Raw genomic sequence first — 23,825 nt, 5'->3', positions numbered from 1 at the left:
CATGCTTTTGTAGAGTCAGAGTCGTAAGTGTGGAAGACTGATGAAAATTTGAAAGAGATCCCACTAATGGATTTAATGTAGAAACTAATCCTATAAGTTGGTCAGTCTGAATCATGTAACAGCCCTTCTTCAGTTTGTATGAAACACTTGTCAACACAGTGTCACTCCCGCCTGTGCAGCCACTGCTGAGGCAAACCCTTTGCATTAGTGGATGAGGAAGGTTTAAGCTGAAAAAACACTCTGCTCATATATTCCCATCTAAACCTCTGTGTCTGGGATTCAAACATCTGTCTTGGATTTCTGACAACCTGTTATGACGTCTGCAGTGTTGACTTTTCCATCCTGGGTTGTGCCCCTCTCTGACAACACTCTGTGAAATGTTAAAAATAGTGAGTTGGGAATAGAAACAGGCTTAAAGAGAAGTCGTTGGCGTCACAACAATGGGAAACATATATTTTAAAGCTTCTCTTATATTACATTGAAAATGTTTATCTCATAAGGACAAAACCCCAGAAGATGACATACGTCTCTCAGAGGACTGGAACAGCTAAATGTGACATTGAATATTGGACTTGAAGTCACCAGAAACTCCTGCTTATGTCATTCCACGTTTGCTGGATTAGGCAGAAATGTTGGCTTCACTAAATCAAGTCTATACAGTGACAATATGTCAGCATAGGGGCTCAAGCACCCTCAGAGAATGCAATTCACCCAGGTTTGCTAGCAAACAGTCAGGGCTAAATTTAAATGGATAAGATAAAAATTCAATTAAGGTTGGTGCTAGATCGGATCAGCTGGAGGGAACATGTGTTTTTGATTGGTTATTTCGCTCTCAGTTACCTGCTCCAACCCTAACCACCAATCAAAGTGTAGCTCTCGATGATCCAATCTACTTCCTTAAAGAGGTAATTTCAATAGCCATTGAAAACAAATCCAGTTTGAATATTTAGCAACATAAATTGGTGCCTCCAGTATTGTTGCATGTTTTAAAAGTTTACAAACCAATCTGATGGTACTACTCTACTCTTCCTCATTCATTCATTCATTCGTGAGAGGATCATCTCTGATATTTCAGCTGCACTCTCCTTCAGTTTCACCTCTAAATCAAGCAGTTTAGAATATTCAGGCTACACTGTTGATTTATCTGCAACATGTTCTTGTCCTGTAAAAACTTTGTTGTATGTGGTGATGTCCCTAAGGTCCAGAATTAATGAGTCAAATGTTGAAATGATGGCCAGGCTTTTTTGTTAAGATGTTCCAGCACGAGGCTTCAAACAACTTATTATGTTGGATATTTTTGCAGTGTGCTTTTACCCAGATGGCCTGTGTTTTTCTGTGGAGGTGCAATGTCACAAACAGAGCTGCTGAAACTCACTGTCACAGTCGTCTGGTTCACCCAGAGATGACTCATTGTCCTGCTGAGTGTAATCACATCAGAGACACCAGAGAGACAGATCCTTCCACCCTCCAACCCCCCATTCCAACATACCCAAATACTTTCCAGCCTTCCTTTTGCTATCCTGTCTTCTTCTACAACTGTTTTCCCCATCTCATTCTAGTGGAGGCCAAGTCATCAATAATCCAGAGTGATGACTGTCTTTGGAAGACCATTAATTGGTCATAATGCTATTTCTATGCCTTCAGTGGTACCTCATTTTACACTTGAACACTAATGAATCATTGCTGTGCAGAACGAGCAAATATCCTTTTTATGTGTATTCATAGTGTGTGTGTGTGTGTGTATGTGTGTGTGCATGTTTGTGTGTCTTTGTTTGAAAAGGAGACAGAAAGAGGAAACGAGAGGATGTGAGGAGGAGGCCGCCTCGCTAGTTAAAGCCCCTGAATGTGAAATAATCTGCTGGTTTTCAGAACAGCTGATAAAATGAGTGCAGTGCGGCACTGCAGCAGCATTTGCGTCTCATACAGTGGTGCTGGATTAATGTCTGACTATGTCAGGGTCGCCCAAACTTTTCTGAGACTGACATGCTTATACTGGATACTGCTTGTATAGATGAAGCAAGTCAATAATAGCTTCTCTGTTTTATGTGATTAGGAATATGAAAATACCTCACATTAAAACCATTATGTCTAAATCTTTACACTGATTGAGAGGTATGCGTTATAATAGAGTTGGTTTTACCATCAAAAGTAAACTATTAATGCAGGAGAAAGCAAACCTCCATACTTGGGGCACGCATCATGGCTGCAGGTTTTGGTTACAAGTGTCTTCTTCTTTAATTAGTTATTTGATACAAGAAAAACACTTAAACTTGCTTTTTAAACATGGTAAAAGGAGACTTAATGGTTAATCAACTTCTGGGAACATGTGCTAGGAATAGGCAGTAAATGGCCCATAACTTTAAATTATATTTTCCTGTGAGGATGAATGCACCGTAAACTCTATATTGAAATAGATTTCATCAATACCCTTTTAGTGGGCCATTGACCAGGTCCTGCTCCCTCAGCACTTTGACTCTCCCATCCTCCACCGATCCAGACAGACTATATTTAGGTTGCTGCTCTCCAGAGAGCCTATTTGGGCTGTGAACCCCAAGTTGTGCTGTCCTGTTCAATGTTGTTCCTTTTTCTTTTCTTTTTTTAACCCTCACAGGCTCTCAGCAGTTCGTCTTTATCTTTGGTGTTTGCAAGGTGTTTGTAAGGTGCTACAGATTCAGGTCTATGAGCAGAAAATGTCTTTAGATGAAGACAAAAATGTTACTACCACTTCAAGCAACTAGGATGACTCATGAACATCACAGTTTAGAGTAATTCTAATGTCTCCTCTATTTCAGTGGCTCATGCGCAGGACACAAACCACCACTCCACAGAGAAGCCCCTGATTCAGTGCTACAAGTGTGGGGAGCCATGCAAGGGTGAGGTGCTGCGGGTGCAGAACAAGCACTTCCACCTCAAGTGCTTCACCTGTAAAGGTACGTTGAAATAATTATGAAGCAATCCCCTGATCAATAATTTAAGTAAAGATACTATTGGTAAATGGGAATTTTAATTAGTTGAATATGTTGGACAACTGCCTAATCCCTACCTGATCACTCAAACATTATGATCATGAGCCCCAGTGTTGTATTGTATTTACTGTATATGTAAATTAGTAAATAGTACACATGCTGTGTGAAAATCGGCAGCCAAGTTGTGAAGTTTTAAAATTCATTGCTAATTTGATATTGCAACATGAGTTGATGTGCTTCCTTTCATTCAGTACATGCTGTCTAATAAACCATGTCATTGTAAATATGACTCTATAGTTTGCAGGAATAGAGAAGCCTGATGTGTCTTAAGGTAAAGAAACCAAAGTTTTCCAGTCCCAAAACACATCCCAATCACCCAGATAGATTGGAACAGTACAAGAACCTAAAAGCCGAAGTGGCCTTTCTGTCCTCTGCTAACAAGGAGTACATGGTGGCATGACTCATCATCACTTATCAGACCTCCATACTGCCAGGGAGAGTGACAGTGCAAATCGTTCTACATTTAGCCTTACTATTACCGATGGATTTCTGGCATGATTACGATGTAGCCTCCCACGTCTGACCATGCGTTCTCGCTCTCGTAGACTGAACCTGCCACGATGAAGCCCTTGTAGTTAATCTTTGACAGGAGCACTGTTATAGAGTTAGCTTAGTTCAGCAAAGGCCCAGATTAACACAAGTAAATGCTGAGATTAGTATCTAATTCTGTCCTTTACAAGTGGATATACATGCCTGTGATAAAAGTGTGTGTCTGAGGGTGTTTGTGCGCATGATATAGCAGTTGCCAAAGAAGACATAGTACAGCTTTAATAGCCGTAAGACACACTGTCCTGGTCCTTGTTCTAAATTTATTTGAGCTCTGTCTCCAACCTGTGAGAAGACTAACAATTACACTAATGTCAGTTGTGGTCATGCCAGGTCGACTGAGCTTATTGACACGTAGAGATTACGAGATACGCAGCCAGGTTCGAAATAGTCTCTTTCTGCACGTGTTTATCTCCTGCACACATGCACAACAGCAAAACTTTTCCCCTAAATTCACTTTCATTGCAGTTTCATAGGCTGACCCTAAAAAGGCACTTAATGTAATGGCATGCATCTGTTGTAAAGCCAAGGTGGCTTGACATCACAGTCAAAGATCACCAAATCCACTGCTGGTTTTCTCTCAACTCTGTTAGCTTACAGGCTAATCTCATCATCCCTGAGCCCTAATGCAATTAAATCTGATTCTCTCCCTCACTCGCTCCCATTCATCCCAAGGATTTAGCTTGGCTCATTGCATAAGAATGAGGTGCAGTTATCTCAAACATCAAAATATTTTCCCTCTTAGCTGTGGGGTTCCCAAAATGCTATTTAAGTCCCAGACTCACTCTCGGGTGCTGGAATGGTGGACTTAAAAAGACACAAAGTTGATTGCTTGTTTTCTATTTGTCTTTCTTTTTTTTTTTACTAATGCAATGACTGATGTCCCTTAAATGATATTTGATGAAATGGAAATTGAAATGACAGAGGTTTCTGGACTATGATATAACAATACAAATCATAGGGAAGCATGAATGTCTGTGTATGTGTTGTTTGGTATGACTGTACATTCACATGCTCCTCTGAAGGTCCCATTTCCTGAATTGTCATTTTCCTGATTTCAGTGTGTTCATGTACTTTGAATTCGAAATGTGTAAAAAACATGGACACGGCAAACAAAATGTAAACAAACATTTACACAACACATTGACACCTCTGCAACATTTGCACAATAACGAACAATGATGAAAAAAGATGATGACACATCTACTAAAATGACATGACTTTCCCCAGTCAGGAACAAATGTTTCTGACACCGTGTGAATGTTAGATCAGTCCAAAGAAAATCTGTCCAGACTGAAATACCTCAAGATTTAACGGGTGGTTATCCATGACATTTGGTTCAGATATTCATGGTCCCTAGAGGATAATGTTGATCCCCATGAGGTTGAGATTTGTGGTTTTGAGTATAATGTCTTTCCAACTACTGTAGTGGATATTCATTTTTCCCTTTAGGGTTAATTGCAGGAAATTTGGTTCGCTTGTAAACTTACATGACACAGTGAGGATCAAGTTTAACCTTTGTCACTTTGTTTTATGACCAAATATGCAAAATAAGAACATTGTTGTCAGTCTTAGCTGCTGATTAATACATGTTAATGCATCCTAAAACACTAACCTGATGATGAACAAACATTAGCCTGGAAGCATGGCATGCTGCATTTGGCTCAAAATACTGTTGTGCCAAGTGTCGTCTCACAGTCGCCCTTATCTTTGGATTATAATCTTGTTTTATGCTACACACTTGTATCATTAAATTGTTGTCAGGTAACAGCCAAAGCATGTGGGTCGCCCACAAAGTGAAAAACCCCAAATCTTTAGCCTCCCTGAATGTCTCTGATTGATTTCACTGAACCACTGTCTCCTGTATGTTCTTTCCACAATTTAAGTCAATCTTCCATATTGTCGCTATTTAAACACATAAATAAAATATACCAAAACTCTTTCAAACTACTTGTTCCCTAATTTCTATTTCAGCCTTTCATGGTTGTCAAGATGACAAGGTTGTGTTTGAATGGGAGGAAGTTTGTTAGACTGACTATGTGATGTGGAGTATTTACAGCCAGTTATCTTCAGAAGCAGATCAAGGCTATTTCCTGGGCTAGACAATTGTAGAATTGTTACTGCATTGAACCTCCCCGGTGACAATGAAAAGACCTTGCTTGAGTGGTGCTGATTAATTGACATGAGCTCTCTATGCAAAGTTCTTTCAGTGGGAGAAAGTTTAAGATTTTCATCTTGTGACTGTGAACACTGGATTCAACATTGTGTCCCACAATGTAACACACTGAGCTGTTAAAATGTTTTCTCCACAGATTTTTTTTAGTTAGCATCCATTTCATGCTTTCAGTGAGCCGCTCACGATTACACAGACGAGCAAGTCTTAACACAGCCACTGATGCGTGGAGGAGCTGGGTGGCTTGGTGGTTGGGTGCTTTATGTGTTATACAGGCAGAGAACTAAATGACCTAACTCGCAAAGTGCCAATGTGTGTGTCCTGTGTAGTGTGTGGCTGTGACCTCGCCCAGGGGGGCTTCTTCATGAAGAATGGAGAATATCTGTGCACACTGGACTACCAACGCATGCACGGCACCCGCTGCAATGGCTGCGGCGACTTCGTGGAGGGGGAAGTGGTCACCGCCCTGGGGAAGACCTATCACCCTGCCTGCTTCGTCTGCACCATCTGCAAGTAAGACATCCAATCTCTTCATGGCAAAATTATCAGCAAGTAAACCACAGATTAACCCAGAGAGATTTAACTGTTGTGAATAATTACATTGCAAAATAGACATAGTTGGCACACGCTATATATAATATTTATATATACAAAATATAATATATAATTTGACCCAAGTTTTCAAATTGATTCCCATTATTTCTATTGATTCTGACTAAAATGACTGAATACATTTTTTACTCCAGAGCTATTTACTTCTTACTTACACACACAAATTTCTTGAATTTGTGTGCGTCTTTTCAACACAGAAATTATAAACGTTTGATCAGAAAGAAACAAGCTGTAAGTCAAGACAGTGGGAATTCCAGTAGACTGTACAGTAACATGCTGTATGTCATGTCTGCGTCATCTCACTGTATTTCTACCTCAGGCAGACAGTGTTGACACACTTTCACATCAGCCCCATCAGTCAACCTGCAAGCCACAGCTTATTACTCTCTCACACTTACCACAGGGCCACAGCTCATGTCTTGTTGACCGGTTGTTCATGTCCTTGCAGGCGACCATTCCCTGCTGGGGACAGGGTGACCTTTAATGGGAAGGACTGTCTGTGTCAGTACTGTGTCGAGCCCATGTCTCCAGGACCAAAGGACATCCTGGGCTCCAGCAGTAAGTGGCCGGTTAAGTTCACCAATGCACACACATGCTCAGAGGATTCTGCACATGCAGGCAGTTACATTCACTTGATGCAAGTTTGGCTTCTGCAAAGAAGTTTTCAGTTCGATTCTTGGTGAATGTTAATTGAAGAAATCAGAGTTTAAGTTTGACAAAAGTAACAAAAGTGTAGAAATTGTAACTTTCAGGCATTTGATTTGGGTTAAGGGCAGAGAATATCACACCTTTCAAAGCCCTTTGAGACAAACTAGGATTTGTGAATATGGGCTGTACAAATAAAATAAATTTGCTTTGTCACCTTGCTCAAAATATTAATAGTATAAATTCAACTGAACTCAAAAAATGTTCACCATAATCTGTATATAAAGATAGACGTCTTTACCTCCTCCCACTATCCAGATTGTCATTGCATCAATTTTTCTTTTAATTTACATGACATTTACTTTAACTTTTTGGTTTGGTCCATGTCCCTTCCTCTTAAATGGAGAAGACAGGCTGACAGGTTCACACCTTTTGTCTTTGTACAGCTTTAACAAACAAGATACAAAGTGCAAAAAATGTTGGTACTGAAACATCATATAGCTACATTATTTCCTCCTGTGTCCTGTAAGTGCATTAGCTGTTGAACGTAGCTTCATTTTGAATGCACAGATATGAAGGTAGCATCAGTCCTCTCTTATAGCAAATAAGCTTTTTTCTCAAAATATCAAATTATTTCTTTAAGAGGATATATATGTGAATCGGTAAAGAAAGTATACTGTTTGTAGCTGGTACCACTCAACCATGCCACACTACAGGAGCAAAACATTGTTTGTGAGGCGCTCCCTTGTAACCCAGATATGTTTGAAGACATGAATGCTGGAGGAGTTTCCTTTGGGACCACCTTTATTCTCCTCTTCTCTGTGAACGCAGCCCCGTGTTCGACCAGCCAACGTTCCTTTATGAATAACACCAAGACAGGCCTTGCTAAATAATGCATGGCCGTGCTCTCTTCCTCTTCCTGTTCTTTAATTCACTCTCTCCTGCTGTATACCCCTCTCTCTCTCTCCCAGCCCCACTGGTCTCTCTGTTAGCTTTTGAAGAGCTTTTAGACAAGGTCACCTATAAATAAGGCATGCCGATTCTCCTCACGTCATCATCGCAGCCTCGTTATGCATCACACAGATATTGTCCCCTGTGGTTGCGGTGGGCTCTTCGTTGCTTTCATGCTCTTCATTAAAGGAGAAATGACAAGAAGATTATTCGTTCAGAAACCGGCCTCTTATACTTTTAGAGCCGTGGGAACATACTTGGCTGTGGATGGAGCTTTTAGAGCCACTGCTAAAAGAGATGTGGAGGATAGAAAGTGGCAGCTGTCATAACATTGCTGATTGCGCTATATCACCATCTAGTGTCTTGGGCCAGAACTGACAAAATGTCTCACTCAAGACATCCTGTAATTTCCACCTATAGTTGTCATTGTGAGCCAATTAAAGCTTGAAGATCCAGTGTGTAAGATTTAGGTTAAAGGCAGAAATTGAATTTATATAATCCTAGTGATGTACCAATTATTTTCTTTACCCTAGAATGAGCTCTTTATATTTAAATAGCAGGTCCTCTATGGTTATGACTACTGAAGGCTACCACAGCTTCTTTTTCATGTTTGCAAGGGGAGGGTGAGGTGAGGGGCATTCAGCTGCAACAGGATACCACTAGTTTTCACTAAGTTCTACACACTGAAGTGAGGATTGATTCAGTCTCTGGGTATTTATGTGTTTTTAAGCCACAGCACTTTTCACTTTTGCTTTACAGATTGTGCAGGATGTGGTCGAGACATTAAGAACGGACAAGCCCTTCTAGCGCTGGACAGACAGTGGCATCTGGGCTGCTTTAAGTGTAAGGCCTGCAACAAAGTGCTTACCGGGGAGTACATCAGCAAGTAAGTAGCTCAATTGCATCATATTTACTTAGTCAAATTCAGGTTTGCATAATAAGGTTCACTATTATTATTATTACTATGATATTTCATTGTCAAGTCCGCCTTGGTTTAAGTTAGTCTCTCGCCACCCAGGGACGGCGCCCCCTACTGTGAGAAGGACTACCAGATCCATTTTGGAGTTCAGTGTGAGGCGTGTCATCAGTTCATCACAGGGAAAGTGCTGGAGGTGAGACACAGATATCACAAACATGCATGTATCAACTCTCACTGCTGCGTAGTACAGACGTGAGTCTCTGCAGCTGCATAACTGATGTGGAATTTATAAAACACTATTAATATTGCACCTGACCTGGATTTAGTATGAATGCTGCCTGAAGGTAAGTTTGAAAGAATTCTATGGGTGCAAATAATCTGAATTTTGTATTAATATATAATTACAGAACATTAGTTTGTAAGAAATACCGAAATATTTTTTCAACCATTGGATTTAAAAATTCTACATAGAAATAAGTTTGCATCCAAAAAATGTTGACAGTTGTAACATCTGCTTTCCGTACAGACAGAGGATGCTGCATTGGAGTGAAATTGTGAAAAGCAGTTTGATAATCTCTGGTGTAATCTCCTCAGCACCGAGCCAAATAGACTCTTGACATGACTGTAGTCAACTAAAAGATTAATTCAAAGCAGATTTTTATAGGACTCTCCAACGCTGCCTAAATAAACATGCATGCACACGCTTGAACAAGTAGGCTTTGCCACAGATTATATAAATATTACATAAAACACCTAATGGGATCTGAAGTGATCATTATTCATTAACACACTGTGTGTCGTGCCGCTGTTACGAAACTCTTGTTGAAGGTTACGAATGTCGTCTGGGCTGAGTTTATGTAAAACGTTTCCAACAGTTCTGCCCTTCGCTCTGTCTTGTTTCATCCGACTCTTTAACAAGCGCTGGCCTGTCTGTTCTGCAGACGGTGATCCAATCAGACACTGAGTTATGTGTCATTTAGTGGTATGAAAATGTCACTGCTCGCCAGCCAGCCTGGCTTACAGTAATCCAGCACTAAGGCAGGCCTTTCTGACAATAGGGAGAGGCACATCACCGCTGATCTGCTGCCAATGGATCAGTAGGGCCAAAGCCACAACGGCCTGTCTGATAGTCTAATCACAGACCCAAGACCCATGGCAGATACTATGTAGCCATCAGTTGGTTTGCATACTGTCTGCTTCCCTTGTGAGTGTGATGTGAATGGCTAATTAATGCAGGGGTAATTAAAGCAGCTATTGAAGGCAGAGAGAAATAAAGAGTGCATTTAATGGCATACTACACATATAGCAGAAGTACTATTTATTATCCCTGAGAGGCGTATGTGAAAGGAGTATTGGTTAGGAGGGGCTGTGAAGTGCTCGCTATAGCCATTCTGTAGATGTTTTTTTTTTTATACAGTAAAAGGTCAATGCAAACATTAGTCGGTGGCTCCGTATCTCTGAGAGGCCACTTGCCTGTTACTGAGGGTTGTTATAGAGCAGGCAAAGTTTCATTTGGGTATCTATCATCCCCCAGTCAAAGTCACACGGGCGTTTATAATGGAGCACTCTGCATGCAAATTGCCACATCAGTGGGAATTGAGCCTCTGTTGCTGTCAGATCGTTTTACTGGATTTCATTACGCAGGTTTTCATAAAGAGAAACACTCAGATGTCTGAAAGCAGGTTAACTCTGTCAAACTGGCCAGCGTCATGGTGGTCCTGAATAAAAAAAAAACACCCTTTTGTAGAAGTGCCCGGAAGCAACTGGACCCACCCGCGTCTCGCGAAGATGACCCACCTTTTATCTAGAGGCCTCCCCAGCCTCAACTGACCAGCCGGGGGTCCCAGGCATAAAACCTGTGTGGGTCTTAACCCACAAATCAGTGAACCGAATAGAAATAAACAGAAAGGTGAATGAAAGAGATTTTTAAAAAATCTTCAGAGAGAATAGACGAAAAATATATTAAGTAAACCGAAAATAATCAAGGAAGTGAATTAAAAAAGAGATACCAAATATTAAAAAAGCTTAAAATATAGATAAATGGAAATATATTTTTTTTAAAGCCAGACGAAAAAGCTTGGTCTTGAGTTCACTTTTAAAGTTGGAGGAACAGAGAGCTGTTTCCAGGGCACAGGATCTGATGAAACTCTTCATTGCACAAACAGGGCTTGTGTGTTACAGAGGAAGGATGAGAGAGCTGAGAGCAGTTGGACCACTGGGTTTATTTCCTGGAAGTTGCAGCTCTGCCTTGCTCACTCAACTGCACACATCATTTTCTATGATGTCAAGTCCATTTGTGCTCTTTTGTGTTTTCCAGGCAGGAGATAAGCACTACCACCCTAGCTGTGCGAGATGCAGCAGGTGCAACCAGATGTTCACAGAGGGAGAGGAGATGTATCTGCAAGGTGAGCTAACCAACCCGTGTCCTCACTGTCACATGAAAACCAGATACTGAGCTGAAACTGAAGCTCGTTCAGAGGTTAAGTAAAGCTCAGGAATGAAATCCATTAACAAAGGGATTAGATGTGGTATATTAGTGTTATTGGTACAATAGTACGACAAGCAACAAGTAAATATATGTAGATTGGCATATAAAATGAGGAAAATTGTTATTATTTATTTTGTGGTTCCAAGTTATATCTGCTATATGTTGTGCAGATGACATTGTGTGGCAAGAAATAGTTAATTTTATCCAGGTTGTCGACACATTATGTGGAATCTTCTGCATTTGTTATGCAAACACTCGTTTCTTGTCAAATAAGGTAGTTTGGAAAAAAGCCCAAGACTTAATTCCATTGTGTTCATAGACCAGTAGGCCGAAAGTTAAATGATATAAAACATATACTTATTACAAGCAATCTTAATTTGATATAATAGATATTAGAGCACTTCAGAAATGTATTATTTAGGGCTGAAGACGATAGAGATATTAGGAGATAATGATATGTCGGATGATATATTTAAAAAGTAATAATTTGACAATAATTCCTAAGAGGTTCAAACCCTTAATGACAAAGAAATGTTCCTGAGTCTTGATATTTGACCATTTAACCACAAATGGTATTATACTTTATTGTATGATATAATATTATATATTATATCATCAGTAAATGAAATGAAAACACCACCAAATATAAAGAACTTGATTTTTTTTACATAGCCTATATAAACATAAATGCACATCTTTTCTGTATTGTTTATTCAGCACTGTGCCGATATGTCTGTGAAAAGGCTCATATAGGCTGTTTTTTTATAGGGTCAACATATATATCTGTCTGGCTTTAATAGATATTTTATTTCAAGCACTGATGGTGTAATATTCCCAAATGTGTGATATTACTAATTTTTAATTGGCTGCTAGTCTGTGGATATGTTAGCGCATAAGAACATTGTTGTGATTCCCACTATGATCAATGTTGCATTGACAGCTCACCTAGTGCTGACAGTGTGTCACAGAATGAATTAATCACATCTCGTCATGTGTGGAAATACATTAAACATTTCTGTGAATATTCTTTATTTGCATATATATCTGTTGTTCTAAATATTTGAACTCCTCCTCCTCAGGATCCACAGTTTGGCATCCCGGCTGCAAGAACACGACCAGAACAGAGGAGAGACACAGGGAGCGGGTAGGAATTTGTCTGTCACTGACTCCATTGTCCTTGACTTTGTCCTGACTGAAAGCCCCTTACTGTTCATGTCTCATGACGGTGTTTTACTCGAAAAGAGAAAAATTCAGAATATGTAACAAGCGATTCTGAACCACTCCTGCTGTACTGCTAAACTATCCCACTGTGGCATTTGACTATTCAGGTGGTGTCGTGTGAGTGTGTGCCATTACGTGTGTGTGTGTGTGTGTGTGTGTGTGTTGAAATACTTGTTCATGTGCATATTTACATGTGGACATGTTGGCTTTGATGTACGTATGTGAACTGTGAGTCAGGCTGGAGCGGCACAACCCCTGTGTGATGTCCTGTGAACCCCCCCTCTCCCTTCCTCCACAGCTATTGCCTCCGTCCCTCTTATTCCTCCAAAAAACAGAAAGGCAGGTACTGTATTCGCTATTGGCTATGAGATGGCATCATCCTGTGTTCCTTCACCATATACTGTACATAGGACACAATGCACTGTATGCTGCCATCTTCTGGAGACAGCCTGCAGTGCCCTTCTCTTTGTGTCATACGAGGCCATTCAGTCTTGTGTGCTCATATCAGAGGTGCATGAAGCAAAGACACATTTGAAGGAGCAGACTCGTCTAATTTGCCTTTTTCTAAAATCCCCATTTAAACCATTAGTGAAAATCTCATTTAATTACTCTACATTCAGACCTGCTGCTGCCATCCAAACTGTTCATCTCCCATCAGCAGGCATGGGGTTCTTTAGAGCATACAATCACAGCACTACAGTCTCATTCACTTTGCAAATTTGCAAATGAATGACCCAATCACGAGATGACATGTTGGTATTTCAAACGTACTTCATGCAATTCATGAAACATAAATATATTTCCTCTTCATCGCTCATGTAGTATTAAGGCTAAACGGTGAAATGAATTGTGTTTTGGGTGATAATCTCAGGGTGATGTGCAGATGACAGGGGGCTGCGGATCATGGGAGACCAACAGCTTGACAGACAAACAGAAACAGTTATGACTGTGACTAATAGCCACTTGTGTATTTTCCTCTCACAGCCTACGAGGTCGTCATCCGAGAGTATTTGTTCCAGACCTGGTTCAAGCATACCGGGCTCACCGGGTCACACGATCTATGTAAGATATGATGCAGAGCTACGCTTAGCTGCTCTGTCTCTCCAGACATAACCTCATCCGTATTGTTATAACAACAGTTGCACCTTGTTCATTGATAGCACTGTATTACTGTAGTAATCTCCCTTTACTCTTGTGTGTGTGTGTGTGTGTGTGTGTACAATGTCTTTATTTGTCTCCCTAGGCAAAAGTAGACAATGAGATCCTTGATTACAGAGACCTAGCTGCTATTCCAAAAGTCAAAGCCATTTATGACATTGAGCGTCCTGATCTTATTACCTATGAACCTATGTACAGCACCTCCCTGGATGAGAGAGAGGAGAGACGAGAGAGTGTGGGAGAGGTAAACACACAGACTGCATGCTTTCTTTCCTGCATGCACTCTAACTTTATGCACAAACAGAACTGTGCAAAAAGACAAATACTCTTCAAATGATCATCTGTTTGCCTTGGCGTGTGACTTTCCTCTAGAGATATAAATGAACACACGGGGGTCTTTACAGATTGTGTGATATTACTAAATAAGCTTTTACGCAGTACTGACCTTCTGTCTCCCTCACAGCTCCACACTGCCAGGAGGGAACGCTCCCCGCTGCCCGATGACAAGGTAAGATACGTCAGCATGTGCTGATGATTACGAATGACCCTACATTGCAAAGGAATAACAGCATGCAAGGTGTGTGTCACATAAAAATGAGGCTGTGTGCCTTGTAGAAACCAAAAATGTGGAAGGTCAGCAGATAAGTCATGAGGGGTGTTTTTATAGCCCGTTAATGCTATGATATTCACTTCTGGCTGTGTGGAGCAGTCCAACATTATCTAGATTAACTGACAAAGCTGTAATTCAGACTTGTTTGATTCTTTCTAGTCCTCAAGGAACATGTCACCAACCCCACCTGCTGAGGTAAGCATCATTTTGTCAAATTCCCTGTCCCCTGATTGCAACCCTAATACCATATGTAATAAAATAATATGTGTGTGTGTGTGCGTGCGTGTGTGTGTATGTCAGGGCACCTACGACAGAAGGGAACGCATCCTCCAAAGGTCGACAAGTCAGGGCTCCATAGGATCACCAGTTTATAATCGCCATGGTTACACCCCAACCTTGTCACGGTCCCCACAGCATTTTCACAGGCCAGGTGAGTACTTGTGTGTATGCAGTGTGTGCCATTGCATGTGTGTGTGTGTGTGTGTGTGGTCCAGGTATTACTCATGCTGTGGGGACCTAAATCTGTTTACATTGTCATACTAAGGGGACTTGTATTCTTTATGGGGTAAGGGTTAATGTAAATTATCAAAAAAGACATTGAAGTTAAGTTTATGTTATGGTTAAGGTTAATGGTTATGGTTAGGCTAAGGTTAGTGTGTGTATGTGTGTATGTGTGTGTGTGTGTGTCTGTGTGTGTCTGTGTGTGTGTCTGTCCATGTATATTACAGTGATATCAGACATGGACATGTATAGATGAGATCTTAGGAAGATGATAGTTGTTAGGGTCACGGTAGATGTAGAAGAGTTTCACTTGATGAACTGTCCCTCCTTTTGCAGGATAACAACCTTAAAGAACACAACTTTTTGTTTACGATTCTTTCCGTTAAAAAGATTATTACTCTTCCTTGTTTCTTACTGCTCATCTTGAAGACACCTTACCCCTCACTCACTGCCTGTCTTTTATTTCCTTTTTTTCGACATTTGATTCCCGCATATCTTCCCTCACCTTCTCACCCTCTATCTCCTCCCCCACATTGTCCACCTCTGCTGCCTGGTCCTGGGGTTTTGTCCCCCTGTCACTCCCTCACTGCAGAGGCTCTGACAGGCATGCAGAAGCTCTGCTCCTCCCTGTGCAGTAACAGTGTGGGCTCCAGAAATAGTGACTCCCGCCCCAACTCCCCTTTCAGACACCACTTCCTCCCCCATAGCCAAGGTAAGGGCCCCACTCAACTCTTTGCCACCCACCCCTCAAGGCAAAACGTCATCTCCATCATCACCCGGGATGCCTCCTCCCCCTCTATGCCACATCAGCTGCTCTGGATCCATCTTCATTTTTTCATTACAATAGAACTTCATCCCTGAATGGTCAAACCCATGACATTGGTAAACCCATCCAGCCAAGGCACTAACTTCACCTCTGACTAACACAGCCTCTGCCAAAGATAAAGACAGTCGCTGTGTTTGCAGCTTTGCATGCACATAATAATAATCCAAATCCTACATCCAAACTGATACTTCCCTGAATGTTGGATGATGGAAGCCTTTTTTTTTTGGCATTTTCTGAATCAGTCTCCTGACTCTAGTAAACTCGAGGAAGAGATAAAAATGTCAGGTTTTGTAATATAAGTTTGCCTTTGCATGCTGGGAAATTTTCATTTCTTAACTTTTGCCAAACTGTGAACTCATATTATACAACAGCTGAACCGACTTAATACTTCATACAGCATTTAATCTGGCTATTTTAAACTCTGCTGCTTTGATCCGCTTTCCTACCTTCATCCTCCACATAGAGCTCAGCTCCATTAACTGCATTTATCAGAACCAAACAGAATTCTGTCTCCCATCCGCTCAAAGTGACGTCGACTGGTCCCGTTGGTCCTGGTGTGTTGCAACGTTCATACTGTGGTTCCCCTCTATTATCCCGCTTGCTTATGTTCTGTTCTTGGTTGTTCTCACTGGAGGCACTGACCCACCAAGTGGCCGGAGCTCCCCACTCCCGCTCAGGCCTGACAGCCGGCCGGTCACTCCGCCTCTCTCTCAGACCCCTAAACATTTCCACCTCCCAGGTAGGAGCTGGAGCGCACCCTGTCACTGCTCTCCCCCTCTATCTTGCTATCTATCTATCTATCTATCTATCTATCTATCTATCTATCTATCTATCTATCTATCTATCTATCTGTCTGTCTGTCTGTCTGTCTGTCTGTCTGTCTGTCTGTCTGTCTGTCTGTCTGTCTGTCTATCTATCTATCTATCTATCTATCTATCTATCTATCTATCTATCTATCTATCAGTCTCTCTATCTATCAGTCTCTCTCTCTCTCATTATACTTTGTTTGGGATTGCTTTCTCCCCTCTTCTTTCATGACTGTACAGATCTATCACAAGAAGAGGGTGCCAGTTAATTTAATCCCAATCTATTTTTAATTTTTTTTTAAATAGCTGCACTCTGTATATCCAGTAAATGTCTTTTCTGTCTATATTTAAATGTTTTCAGATCAGGGGATCAACATCTACAGAAAACCACCCATCTACAAACAACACGGTAACTTTCCTTATTATCATTTAAATTCAGAGTATCTTGTATCTGTAAAAACTGAAAAGAAAAATGTCTGTCTGTGAGCCCTACTCCAAAGTTACACTATTGGTGATGTGATTCTCCACCAGGGTTAGTTTATATCCAGTACTACTGCAATTTCCAGGGGGTAGAAGACTGTGGAGTAGCTCAACCCATTTGAATAAATAGAAATTATAATTTGATTAAAAAACGTTATCCACTTATTAATTCAGCCGTAACACTAAAAAACACTATGTGTGATTGGATGTAAGAGTGCATGAAAGGTGAGCAAGCAAATGCAGAATCCTAAACAAGAAGCTAAGAGTAAAAATTGCAATAAGTGATGGATAAATCGTGGAAATAGCTCAAAGTAATGGATAACAGGTTGAAATATTTTGCTAAACTTAATAGGTCAATGGTTGAAACAATGACAAGTCAGTTATATAAAAATATATTCAGTAGCACTGTACATTTTGAGTGTGGAAGAGTTTGTGGATATCTGATAGGACTGTGGGGGAACCTCATAATAAAAACTTTGGGAACCACTTGGTGATGATGTTATAGAGCTTGGTTCTTAAGTGAAAGTGCTTTTGTTAATCACCTGAAACTGTGTTTTCATTTAACCATGCACTCACCCCCAGTGTCAGTGTGTGAGCACTGTTTGAAGTCTGTCTCCAATCCTCTTCTGTCTGACCCGGAGCTTGTTTTACGCTGCACTCTGTCCATCTTGACAAGTCACAGGAGTAATGTCACAACGAGTCATTTCTTAAAACGAGATTGTGTAACTTTTGCTCGAGACCCTTGGGTGTTATAATCTTGTTTTACTTTTGTGATAACCATATCTGTGAAAATGTAACTAAGCAGAAAAGGTGAACTCAACCTAGTCAAATGTGATTAAAAAGTAGGTTTAGACCATATTAGCCTCTAGTGGGCATACCATACAAGAAGCTGTTGTGTGCAGTGGCTTTTACAGATGGTGAAGCAGAGCTCAATGCTTTCATTGATATTGTTTGAAATCTCTCTAAAACTAAAGATGGGCTGCATTCGACCCTAAACATCTGAAAATCCGCCCAAACTATCAGACAAACCAATTGACTCCAGCATCCTCCCCCCAAAAGCAGTCAACCTAGAAAATGCACCAAGTAATTAATCTCACAGTGTCTGTCCTGTCTCATGATTTCATGCTGCCTGTCTTTCCTGTGCTTAAAGTGTGTCCCGTAGTATGTCTCGCTGCTCTCTGCCTAGACATCTTTACCTCTCTGACTGAAGAAGTAGTATTAGCCCTTAGAATTAACTGTATACACGTCACTAGTGCAGTATTGAGGAACATGCAAATCACATGTATGGTAGCTGTTCAAATATTTACTATTAACAAGCAATGAAACAACCCAGTGAAAACAGAATCCTTCATTTTCAGGCCTCAGTACGCTGTTTCAAACTTACTACAGATTTACACCTGGAAATAATATGAGAAGTAGAATACTTGTATGTTATGTACATGGATAACTGTAAATATGTAAACTGAATAAACATGAAACATCAAGGTAGTGTAATAAAAAAAAGTCTGGACCTAGCAGGTTATCCAGCAGTATAATTGTTACTTACACGAATAGTCAATGATAAATCTGTGCACTCACAAGAACACTTTATCTCCAGTCACCTGTCAGAGGCACTGCTTCCTGCTCTGCTTGACCTGTACCCAGCCTTTGTCAAAGGTGATGCAACCATGTCTAAGAAATTAACAGACACAATAAGATGCAACGGCCGATTGTCTAATTACAAGATGAATGCACACAGAAAATGTCATATCCTTTGTGGGACAGAAGTCTGTCCTGAGATGTAAGGAGAGTTATCGCTTCCACTTTAGTGTCATTCTAATTGATGCCTATTTTTAGCCTTAACTAGTCAAGAGCTGTTTGCTACGCGCATCATTATGGAACGCTGCTTCAAGAAAGGCTTCAGCAGCAAAAGTGATATTTCTTCTAGAATCAACCTTTGATCAGGAGTTGCATAGTCTTGTTTTAGGATGGATTTGAAAAGAAAATGGTAACGGCGCGAGAAAATTTGACTTGTGTAGAATATACTGCAGCTGGAGTATTTTCTGACCTGATGTCAGCAAAAACATCCTTAGAACCACACTGACTCTCACCCAAAGACAGTTTGTCTATTTGTTTGATTTTAGGGCTCTATCTAATATCCAGTGACTTGTTAGGAAAGACATGTTTTGCACTGTGCAAGGCTTTTATCTTAAACCAAGATGAACCAAGACTAAGATGGTTCTATGATGTTAACTGTTGGTTTGACACTGTGACCCTGACACTGATAGATCAGTTCCCATGATTACCAACCTATAGATACAGCTGCCATAGCACTTCAAAGCAAGTCGGCTGATGACATCATCAGATCCGCCACCTTCCCCGCAGCCCATGCTCCCTCTCCGGATGACAGCTCGCGGAGTGAGGGCGACCGTTGGCCCTACTCTCTCACTGTATTAGGTACAGTAGGCTCCCGATGCTTGCAGGGGTTCAACAGACACCTAACTCTCCTTTACCAGCTGCCCCCCCCAAAAGCTTAAATGCATCCCTGCTTCTCTCAGAGCTCAGGCTGTTACTCAGGCGTCACCGTAACCTGCTTTTCAGTTTTGCTTGCACTAAAGCGGACATGCGGTTTGGTTTCTGTTGCAGCCGTGTTATTTTCTGCTTGAGGTGGCATCAGTTCCGCCACTTTGTGTTCACCTGCTGCACATGACTGGTGCTCTAGCTGTACGCAACAGTGCCACAAATGACTAGGACAGAGATAACTGAGACTGACTTCAAACTGACCTTTTGTGTGTCTGTCTTACATCGTGCTGTTCTGTGTATTTAACATCCGGTCAAATCTCGACATGACTGATGGAGTTTAAACATCCGTCGTGTCAGTGCAGCCAAATATTCCAATAAGTCCTTATGTTTGTCTCGTCAACTCTGTCTCTCATTTGTGTTCTATCGTCCACCTACTGTGTGTGTTCCTCACTGCTCTATACAGCCCAACGAAGCAGCTAAAGCTTTCTGCCATTCTCTAAACTTGAACTGTCACTGAAGCATTTTCTTCTTTTGTACTAAACAAGTACACATGAAGCATGGCTTTACACTAGAGAGATGTGTGTGTGTGTTCTCTGTAACTTTCTTGGCTTGTGTACAGTACCCATAGGTTCAGAAGGGAGGAGACGATCCAGAGAAGACGAAGAAGAAGAGGCCTTGAAAAGAAAGCAGCTCCAGGAGGAACATCTCAACAAGGTCAATATTGAAACAGCAACTAAAGCTAATGTAAATACACACTGTCTTTGTTATTGTAGTTAAAGTATATTCCACATTAATCATAAACCTTCTGGAAACTATATGTACGAGTGGTAATGCATATTTGGATATCATGTGCCTGAGATGCATGCTTTGTATTGTTCATGTTTATTTTATAGACTGATGCTTATGTGTGTATGTTCTGTAAATTAATTAAACGTGTGTGTGTTTAGATTCAGTCTGGTTTAGGAAAGCTCATTCTGAAGGAGGAGATGGAAAAACAACAGATCAGGGAGCGTCACGCACGTAGTCTCTCTGCTCAGCGCTACGACCCTAAACAGAGCAACTGTGACGCAGGTACGGAGCAGCTTCATCAGCTAATACGCTCTTGAGTTGTCAGCAATGTACAGGAACACAAGACCTGTGCACCTATTTGTGTCTGGTCTGGATTGTTGAATAGCAAATTTATAAATAAATTAATTTGCTCTAGATGTTTATGTTCCTCAATTTCAACAATGTTTATGTTTCAGATCCAACTTCACCAACAAAAACAAACTCTTTGCCGGGCTATGGAAGGAATGGGCTACATCGGGTGAGACCCCTGCTCATATTTACAGTTGGATCATATGATACATTCTATATTCATGCTGTTTATGTAACACACACATGAAGTCATTAGAAATTGATTGTTGATTTTACTTTTTCTTGGCTCCAGTGGCAGAAACAGTAATTCTTTCCATGTTTTATAGACTGTTGTGAATTTAAAGGCGAATTCCAGAATTCAACTCACATTGATAAACATAGGGTTGAAAAATACGAGGTTGAGTACCTAAAATACCCAGGTTGAGAATTACCCTTTAAATATCATTCTGGTCTGGAACAAAATATCCACGTCTGTGTTGATGTATTGCTCCCTGTGCTTCGGCAGCCCCAGTCCACGGACTTCACCCAGTACAACAGCTACAGCGACATGTGTGGGGGAGGCAGAGGTGAGAGCTCACTAATATGGCCACCAAGTAAATCTCTGGCCAATTTCACCAGAGCTGTTCAGCATCGGTACTCAGAAATGGCTTGCTAAGTGTACACAATAAATGGAAGTGCATTTTGAACTATAAAAATACTTGGCATAATTATTCACACAATGTTTGGTCAGGGACAGCAGTGTTGTAGATAGAAGCCTGGCGGGGGGATATGACAGCAAAACCATTAACTGTGAGTCTCATTTTCTGTCCCATTTTGTCCTGCAGAGTTTCAGGTATGTCTCTCATCTGCTTTCTCACATGGCATGCTTCCTCCCCTTGCATCATACATTTGCTTGCTCCTGGGTTGCAAGAGATACTTTGCCCTGAATGCCCACAGGCAACTCCTGCTACTTGCTTGCGTCACTGTTTGATTAATTGTCAACTACGGGGTTTGCAGTGCAGTGATTTTACTAGTGGCCAAAACATGCACTGCCCAGTAGCTGAACCAGTAAACTGTAAATGCAATGTACAACCATCGCCTCATGTCTTGTTCTGTGTGTTGTTATCCAGTGTTATGACTCAAGCTTAATGTCACATTTCAAATCATATATAGAGAAAAAAAACTCCAGAGACATTCAGAAAACATGTAAACGACTGCCCATCTTTATTAACTTCTAGAATAGCATCAAAGCTACTTGCTCCATCCAATGAAAACTGTGCCCACTGCCATTCGTGGACATATTCATGCCATTACCCCTTCCACTATATTACATTTGTGTATGTTCTATTCTTTAGCACATTAAGGATGGCCGTGCAGCACTTGCAAGGATGGACAGGGGAGTATCTATGCCTAATATGTTGGAACCAAAAGCAAGTATCTTCTTCTTTTTGTACTGATGACAGCAATGTAATCCACACAAAAAACATGTTGGACATTTTTATTATACTGCTGATTAAAAAGTGCCCTTTTAACTTGAAAATAAGGATATTGTCACATCTAATTTAGAGAAAGTCTCGACAATTTGACCAAGACAAAGAGATGAGTCCAAACGAACAGGGTGAAATAAAAATAATCAGCTAGTTGTGTTCGCCCTCATGGCGTGGTGACATTTGTGGTAGAAATAGGGAGATGATAAAAAACAGATTTACTGGAAGTGAAAGACTCACATTTGCTGGGTTCCTGATTTAGCATGCTGCTTCAGGAGCTGCCGAGTCACTCTGTAGTGCTTACAGCATGCTGGCTTCTCCATGCTCATCTTCACATAGCTTTTAACTTACAGTGGCTGGATACTGTATGCAGCATACAGTGGAGAATCCAACGCCCAGATTGTCATCCGAACAACTCATATCACTATATACTGTCTAGTATATAAGGGAGTGTACACATAACTGTGTGGATATGAGTTGGTCAGAGGCCTCGAAGAACTTCTAGTTGCTTATTACTGAGCATTTCCGCTAAAATGCTAACTCTCATTTATTCCTGTACAGATGGGATTAGCTATATAGAAATGTAGAAAATGCACCAGGACAATCACTCCCAAGTGGATTTATTGAACTTACATGACTGATGGTGTTTTTTATTTTAGTTTGCATTAAAGATATACATACATACAGACTGTTAAATATCTCATGTTCTTGCCCTTACCTAATCTATTGCACGTGTCTACACCCAAAAATAAGTGTTCACACCGTAACACCCCGCATTTCCCTGACAACCAAAAACAATATCAAGCTCTCACTCCCAGTCAGCCTCCTGTCACATACCTGTTCTCCCACCCAGTGTTCCCTGTGTCAAAGTCTCCAAATTTTATAGTTGGGCTAAATAAGAAATGGTTTGTAAGGTTTTTGCAGCTTGACTCTAGCTTGTAGGTTTGACCTGTTCACTGACGAGTGTCTCCTTCTGAAGGTGTACCCCTATGAAATGCTCATGATAACCAGTAGAGGGAGAGCTAAACTGCCCAGGGATGTGGACAGAACCAGACTGGAGGTATTAGTTTTTCCACATGACTGTCCGCAATTGATACTGGATTTTCTCTACTTTTGTGTAAAAAGCATGTTGCACAAAAATACAACTGTAGCGAGGAATGTGCAGTATCCATTGCTTCTTGTCATTTTTGCAGTGACCCTCTTTTTTATGGCTTCGGTGCTAACCACAATTACTCCCATCCCTTCCCCTCCTTTGTTTTCTCCACCTTTGTTCTCAATTCTAGCGCCACTTAGCGCCCGAAACGTTCTTTGACATCTTTGGAATGGAGATCCAGGAGTTTGACAGGCTTCCCCTGTGGAAACGCAACGACATGAAAAAGAAGGCCAAGCTCTTCTAGCACTCAGAGCAGCATGCATATACTGTACATTCATTCAGATAGCACACGACAAACTGTAATCTAGATGTAGGTTTTGGTTTATTTCGTTTTATTCTGTTTTTTTGTTTTCTTTTATCCTGACATAACCAAGGAAGCCATGAGATGGACTCTTTTATTTTTTGCTCTGATGCTTCCTGAGACTGCGAGCTGAATGATTTGTCCAGTTAGATTTGCACAGGAAACAAGGAATGGGAAACTCTTCCATGTTCAAAAATGACAAAGAATGAGAGTGAATGATACATAGGTTCATGTTATTTGGTTTGATTGCGCTCGTGTTTTCTTCTCGCTTTTGCTTTGAGTGGAACTGCTCTCCTTTATTTCT

The 23,825-nt window shown here is 40.9% G+C and overlaps 1 protein-coding gene across 16 annotated transcripts in view; it reads left to right on the top strand.

Moving 5' to 3' along the window:
* LOC109632351 (actin-binding LIM protein 1) overlaps positions 1-23,589 on the top strand; it is a 38,460-nt gene extending 14,871 nt beyond the window's left edge. For 4 of the 16 annotated variants that reach the window (XM_069538999.1, XM_069538995.1, XM_069538991.1 and 1 more), the window contains 22 exons: positions 2,793-2,930; positions 6,075-6,258; positions 6,806-6,915; positions 8,713-8,839; positions 8,972-9,065; positions 11,190-11,277; positions 12,440-12,504; positions 12,880-12,924; positions 13,566-13,643; positions 13,825-13,983; positions 14,203-14,247; positions 14,509-14,544; positions 14,650-14,779; positions 15,443-15,562; positions 16,311-16,415; positions 16,844-16,891; positions 19,258-19,398; positions 20,084-20,178; positions 20,412-20,535; positions 20,709-20,770; positions 21,107-21,167; positions 21,426-21,705. In XM_069538999.1, coding sequence (XP_069395100.1) covers positions 2,793-2,930; positions 6,075-6,258; positions 6,806-6,915; positions 8,713-8,839; positions 8,972-9,065; positions 11,190-11,277; positions 12,440-12,504; positions 12,880-12,924; positions 13,566-13,643; positions 13,825-13,983; positions 14,203-14,247; positions 14,509-14,544; positions 14,650-14,779; positions 15,443-15,562; positions 16,311-16,415; positions 16,844-16,891; positions 19,258-19,398; positions 20,084-20,178; positions 20,412-20,535; positions 20,709-20,770; positions 21,107-21,167; positions 21,426-21,571 — 2,201 coding nt within the window. In that variant the 3' untranslated portion in view covers positions 21,572-21,705. Of the gene's footprint in view, positions 1-2,792; positions 2,931-6,074; positions 6,259-6,805; positions 6,916-8,712; positions 8,840-8,971; positions 9,066-11,189; positions 11,278-12,439; positions 12,505-12,879; positions 12,925-13,565; positions 13,644-13,824; positions 13,984-14,202; positions 14,248-14,508; positions 14,545-14,649; positions 14,780-15,442; positions 15,563-16,310; positions 16,416-16,843; positions 16,892-19,257; positions 19,399-20,083; positions 20,179-20,411; positions 20,536-20,708; positions 20,771-21,106; positions 21,168-21,425; positions 21,706-21,935; positions 22,073-23,046; positions 23,128-23,350 lie in introns of those variants that run through there. The other 12 variants (XM_069539005.1, XR_011246089.1, XR_011246090.1 and 9 more) reach the window with 12 other exon arrangements.
* The last annotated feature ends 236 nt before the right edge of the window (positions 23,590-23,825 follow it).

Source organism: Paralichthys olivaceus, chromosome 14 (genome assembly GCF_024713975.1).
Source record: "Paralichthys olivaceus isolate ysfri-2021 chromosome 14, ASM2471397v2, whole genome shotgun sequence".
NCBI lineage: Eukaryota > Metazoa > Chordata > Actinopteri > Pleuronectiformes > Paralichthyidae > Paralichthys > Paralichthys olivaceus.
This window is presented reverse-complemented; position numbering and strand designations above follow the sequence as displayed.